Below are 6,455 nucleotides of genomic sequence, written 5' to 3'. Positions count from 1 at the left end.
GCTCTGCGGTAGGCCTGGCACCCCTACCAGACGTTCCCTTGTAGTACTGGTACCCCCACTGGTACTCCGTGGTAGTTTTGTTATACTGACCAGTACTGCCAGGTTGTACGCGAACCCTTACCATTGCACCGGGGTAACCATTTCCCCCACTGGTATTCCCGGGTTGTACTGGAACCCCTCTGGTACTCTGGGGTTTTACCGAAATCCCTACTGGTGCTCCGGTGTATGGTATCCCTACCCAACGCTCTGGGATAGTACCGGTTCCCTCACCGGTACTCCAGGGTAGAACTGTTCTTCCACTGGTAATCTGGGATTGTACTGGAACCCTTTGTGATGCGCCGCAGTATACCAGCTGTTCCTACGGGCGCGCTGGGTTAGACCCGGTTTCCCTACCTGGCCCTCCATGGTAGGCCCGGTATCCCTACCTCATGCTTTGTGGTAGGCCTGGCGTCCCTACCTGATGCTCCGCAGTAGTACCGGTACACCCAACGGTGCGCTAGTTTTGGTATACCCAAAGGTACTACCAGGTTGTACCTGAACCCTTACTGGGTCACTGGGGTGTACCTGCTGACCCTACGGGCAGGCACGTATAGACCCGCCCTTCCTACCTGATCCTCCGGATTAGGCCCGGTATCCCTACCTGACGTTCCGGGGTATAACCAGTTCCCCAACCAGTACTCTGGGGTTGTACTGGAACCCTTTGTGATGCGCTGGAGTACACCAGGTGTCCCAACAGACGTGCTGGGTTTGACCCGTCCTCCCTACCTGACCCTCCATGGTAGGCCCTGTATCCCTACCTTATGCTCCGTGGTAGGCCTGGCTCCCTAACTGACAATCTGGGGTAGTACCGGTACCCCCACCGGTAATCCGCGGTAGTATTGGTACACCCACTGGTACTCCGGGTTTTACCGAAACCCTTACTGGTTCGCTGGGGTACACCTGCCGACCCTACGGGCACGCAGGGTTAGACCCACCCTTCCTAACTGACCCTCCGGATTAGGCCCAGTATCCCAACCCAACGTTCCAGGGTAGAACCAGTTCCCCCACCGGTACTCCGGGGTTGTACCAGAAACCTTTGTGATGCACCGGAGTATACCAGCTATCCCTACTGGCGCACTGGGTTAGACCCGGCCTCCCTACCTGACCGTACAGGGTAGGCCCGGTATCCCTACCTGATGCTCCGTTGTTGGCCTGGCACCCCTACCCGATCTTCTGGGGTAGTGCCGGTACCCCCACCGGTACTCTGCGGTAGTATCGGTACACCCACCGGTACTCTGGGGTAGTACCTGAACCCTTACTGGTTCACTGGGGTACAACTGCTGACGTTAAGGGCACGCGGAGATAGACCAGACATTCCTAACTGACCCTTCAGGTTAGGCCTGGTATCCCTACCTGATGCTCCGCGGTAGGCCTGGCCCCCCCACCCGACGATCTGGGGTAGTACCGGTGCACCCTCCGGAACTCCGGGGTATTACCAGAACCCTTACTTTTTCACTGAGGTGCACCTCATTTGCAGAGCATCCAAGTCACACTAATAAAACATTTCTTTGTGGAAAGTATTAGAATAAGTAAAATAAAAGAAAACCAACGAACAAACAAAAAACCAATCCAAAATAATTAAAGAAGCCATCAAACCCAAAATATACATAAAAGAAATAGCAGGATAGGCTGACCCTGTACTAAGATATATTATGAATCCTATGCAAAAGACAACAGGCAGTTTATTCCTTATGAAAAGCATCCAGTGATTAGTTTTCTCAGGGCATCCTTGATCTCATGGTTTCTCAAGCTGTAGATGAGGGGATTCAAGGCTGGAGGCACCACTGAGTACAGAACTGCCACCGCTAGGTCCAGGGATGGGGAGGAGATGGAGGGGGGCTTCAGGTAGGCAAACATGGCAGTACTTATAAACAAGGAGACCACAGCGAGGTGAGGGAGGCAGGTGGAAAAGGCTTTGTGCTGTCCCTGCTCAGAGGGGATCCTCAGCACGGCCCTGAAGATCTGCACATAGGACAGCACAATGAAAACAAAACACCCAAATCCAAAAGAGACACTAACTACAAGTACCCCAACTTCCCTGAGGTAGGCATCTGAGCAGGCAAGCTTGAGGATCTGGGGGATTTCACAGAAGAATTGGTCCACAGCATTGCCTTGGCAGAGGGGTAGTGAAAATGTATTGGCAGTGTGCAGCACAGCATAGAGGAACCCACTGCCCCAGGCAGCTGCTGCCATGTGGACACAAGCTCTGCTGCCCAGGAGGGTCCCGTAGTGCAGCGGTTTGCAGATGGCAATGTAACGGTCGTAGGCCATGACAGTGAGAAGAAAATACTCTGCTGAGATCAAAAAGACAAACAGAAAGACCTGTGCAGCACATCCTGCATAGGAGATGGCCCTGGTGTCCCAGAGGGAGTTGGCCATGGCTTTGGGGACAGTGGTGGAGATGGAGCCAAGGTCAAGGAGAGAGACATTGAGGAGGAAGAAGTTCATGGGTGTGTGGAGGCGGTGGTCACAGGTTACGGCAGTGATCATGAGGCCATTGCCCAACAGGGCAGCCAGGTAGATGCCCAGGAAGTGCCAGAAGTGCAAGAGCCGCAGCTCCTGCCTGTCTGCAAATGCCAGGAGGAGGAACTCAGTGATGGAGCTGCTGTTGGACATCTGCTGCCTCTGGGTGTGGAGCACTGAACAGGGAGGCAAGGGCAGTGACAAGTTAGGGCATTATTCTCTGACCAAAATCAAAGCCATTTCTCATACTACACGTTCACAGCACCTTTACTATTGCAATGATTTCTTTGTTCAGCTCCATTGCTGGAGCTCTGTTTGGTGCTGGCTGAGTGTGCCCTGAGGACCAGGACCTCTGCGTACTGGCTGCCAAGGAATCATCCCAGGCCTTTCTGGGAATGGTGTCTGTCGGGGGGGGTCAGTCCTGGTGTTTGAATTGTTCAGATGAAAACACTTATAGTGTAAAACTGTTTGTCAACATCTGCACTCCCAGGGCTAAGAAAACACAATCAAAGCATTGTTTGGGGGGGGTGGGAGTGGGTGTTACAGCTCTCCCCCATCACACCTGGTAATATTCTTGGATTTCAGAAACACTATCATTTCTGCTGCACTCGGAGAAAGCAAAGTGGGTCCTGTGAGGAAAGAATACTGCCTGTATCACAGTGCATAATGAAGGGACCTGGTCTGTCACTCTGTCTTGTTGCCAGCTAGCCTGAGCTTGCACCTTTCTGAGATGTAGTGTAATCACACTCCTGTGTTAACCTGAAAAGACTCCAGGCACAACTGAGAGCAGAGAGACCCACTGCCCAGCACCAAGTGACTCCCCATGTCTCAACGTCTCTGCACCACATTTCTTGCCAAGGACACACATGGTTCATTTTACAAACCCAGCAGTATTTACTCACTCATGGTGTCTCTGTGTTTTTCCATGGGGCATTCAGGGACACCAACATGCTATGGGACAGATCGGCATCCTGGAGGGTAGCACACAACTTTGAAGGTCACCCCAAGAAAATAGCCAAGCGTCCTGATGATGGTATCTCAGGAAGGGAGAGTCAGCTCATTTCCTAGGGAATGACACAGGCTGCATTGCCCACAGCCCCACAGCTTGGAGGAAAGCTTGGACACCTGTAACCTTGTTGCCATGGTCACAGCTGCATGGCAGGACCAATAAGATCAGTGTGTGGCTGAAACTCCCACCCCAGAGAATCAGACAGCCAGAACAAGATTACATTAGCAATAACACAGACTAGTGGAGAATCAAGGAAAAATGCAGTGATTGAGTGGCTAAGAGAGGCAAATGCAGAGGCAGCTGGGCAGTCAAGAAAGAGTTACATGCCACCTCCCAGACACCAACACAGCCAGGCAATTGTTCTCAGTCCCTGTGCTCTACTTCAGGAGGCTCCTGTCAGACTTACTGTTCCCTCAGAGTTACAGCTCAGGAGTCTCTGATTTCTTCAAGCATGACAGCTCATTTTCCATTTCCCCTGAAAATTCTCCAAGAGTAGGAAACAGAAAACCAAACTCAGGAAAGCTCCTTAACTTTATAGCAATCCCTGCTTTGACCTTGCCCTTGGAAAGTGCCCTTGGAAATGTACTGGGGATGATCTGGAGCTGTGAGCAGCCCTGATCCACACAGCACCCTCTTGTCAGCAGAAGGACGCTGCCTTGCTGCAAGTCGTGTTTCCACCCACAGCTTCTCCCCACTCTGCTGCTGGAGTTCCCCAGGCAGGCAGAGTACTTACCCTGACCAGCGGCAGAGTCCCTGTCCCAGCACACACCCCCCTGGCCGCAAGGACCCTGCTCAGAAGGACAGCCCTGGGCACCCCTGGCTGCACACCCACCTTCACACTCTGCAGCCATCCCCGGGTGAAGGCAGCTGACATGCCCTGTCCCTCTGAGGGTGCTGCAGGGAAGCTGTGCTCCAAAGCACGGCATTTTTCTCTACACTGGAGAAGCTGTGAGAGTCCTCCTGACAGATTACATAGGCTGTGGGATGTGCCAGCTTTAGGAGATCATTCCAGGAACCACAGCTGCATTGCTCTGCAGCCAGAGACTTACCCTGTCAAGGGCTGTGAGGATTTTTCTCCAGGTCAGCTCTCCTCTCCCTCCAACCCCAGACTGCCTTTAACCTCCCTCTCACTTCACTCCTCTCCCCTCGGTGCCTGCAGGCAGTGCCCTCAGCCCTGCTGCGCTTTGCAGAGGAGCTGCTCCTGGGCAGAGCTGTCTCTCGGCAGTGCTGCCTGCTTGCCATGAGCTCCCTCCAGCCCAGAAGCCCAGCCCAGCTCAGCAGCAGAGGACCAGCCCAAGGCAGCCCTTTCTCTGCCCCCTCTGGGCTCCCTCCAGGAGTCCCTGGGGCTCCAGGGGAACCTGCTGGGAAACAGGCAGAAGCAAACACTGGTGTTGCCTCCCTCATCTAGGGAGAGACACTTCTTTCCTGAAATAAAATTCTCCTCTCAGACACAAGGTTACATCTACATGCCACATTTTTTGGTTGTGTTGTTAGACCCGATACCCAGAGAGAGGCAGGCAGGGATCTCCTTTCCCCCTGCTGAGGGAAGGGATCCATGGGTCAATGGAGGCATCTCATCCTGCGTTTCTACTCATGAAAATTGAAGGATGCTCAGCTCCCTCCCAAGCACACCACAAAGCCACAGGAGGTGGGATTCCTCTTGCCTCAGTTCAGGTGGGAGCAAAATAGACACCTGCAGGTGAGCTCCTTGTCTCAGCTCCTATCTGAATTAGTGGAGAGCAAAGGCAGGAGTCAGGTGTTCCGATGCAAATCCCTGGTGAAATTTGAACTGCCAGAGGTGGTCCAAGATACATGTAGGTAACAGCAAAGCGTAATGGAGAAGTTCATAGAGACAGGCAACATCTTGGGAATCCTGTATGAGCCTGCTGGGAAATTCCTTTGACCAAGTGACAGGACAGCTTATGCCCAAATAAAGGCCAAAAGAACCTTTTCGTACTCCTTATTTCCATGGAACTTGATGCAGGTATTCATATTAAAGATTGTAGTCATGTACCATCGTGAGAGCTGGGTCTCTCTCCTTTCCATCTGTTGAATTTACTATACCTCCACTGACTATAATGGCATGTGTCCCGTTTTCAGTCCCACACTGCCTAACAGAATTCAGGGCTTGTCCTCTATTTGATGTCCAAATCCAGGGCCAAAGAGCTATACGAGATGCCAAGGCTGGCAGGGACCTCACAGGAGCTGCAGGAAAGCAATTCCCATTCAGAGTGGGTGGTATATCACAGACACTCCAGACGGCATCACAGAGAGTGCAATTTGGTGCCTGTTTGCCATACACCAAAGCCATCAGTCAGAGGCATCAGTCATCAGATGCCATCAGAGAGGAAAGGACTGCTCCTTCTCCACCCAAGAGCTGCAGGCATTGAATGAACATGAAACATGTCGCACAGGGGTCTTTACTCACTCCCTTGATGATCCAGTCAATGAAAAGACCAAGAATTTCCAGTGTTCCTGGATACATTTTGTCTTCAAGAGCATACTCCAAGCACAGCAATGGTCCATATCAAAATTCAGTGTAAAATCAAAAAGGATTTCAAGGGCACCACGATGAACTTTTGATACTTCAGGAACAGTTAAAGAAGAAAAAGTGGTAAGGTAGGACCACTGCTGACATGAGGAAGAGTAGCTCTAGATAGATCTGAGGTACTCTACGTCACAGCCTCCGTCAATACCAGCCTTGTCTCCCAGGCCTTTGAGCTGTGAGGCAGGGCTCTGGAGAATAACAACCAGCAGTGGATGGGGATCAAGCGCGGGGTTACTCAAGCAAACTACACCCTTACCAGTCCATGTGAACCATAGGGGCTGCATCCAAAAGTGCTGAGAGAGTGTTTTTTTCTCGAGAAGGTGCTGGTCTGTTATGACTCCAGTAAGAAAGGAACTCGGACACTGTGAGCTACATTTTAAAATTATGTTCATCATC

At 51.9% G+C, this 6,455-nt stretch overlaps 1 protein-coding gene across 1 annotated transcript; it reads right to left on the bottom strand.

The window, feature by feature from the left end:
* Positions 1–1,728: 1,728 nt before the first annotated feature.
* LOC126036872 (olfactory receptor 14C36-like) lies at positions 1,729–2,655 on the bottom strand. The gene has a single exon (XM_049797085.1). It carries the CDS (start codon positions 2,653–2,655, stop codon positions 1,729–1,731), a length of 927 nt encoding a protein of 308 aa, XP_049653042.1.
* Between the last annotated feature and the right edge of the window lie 3,800 nt (positions 2,656–6,455).

Source organism: Accipiter gentilis, unplaced genomic scaffold (genome assembly GCF_929443795.1).
Source record: "Accipiter gentilis unplaced genomic scaffold, bAccGen1.1, whole genome shotgun sequence".
Classification (NCBI taxonomy): Eukaryota; Metazoa; Chordata; class Aves; order Accipitriformes; family Accipitridae; genus Astur; species Astur gentilis.
Note: the sequence above shows the minus strand (reverse complement) of the source record. Positions and strands in the feature narration are given on the sequence as shown.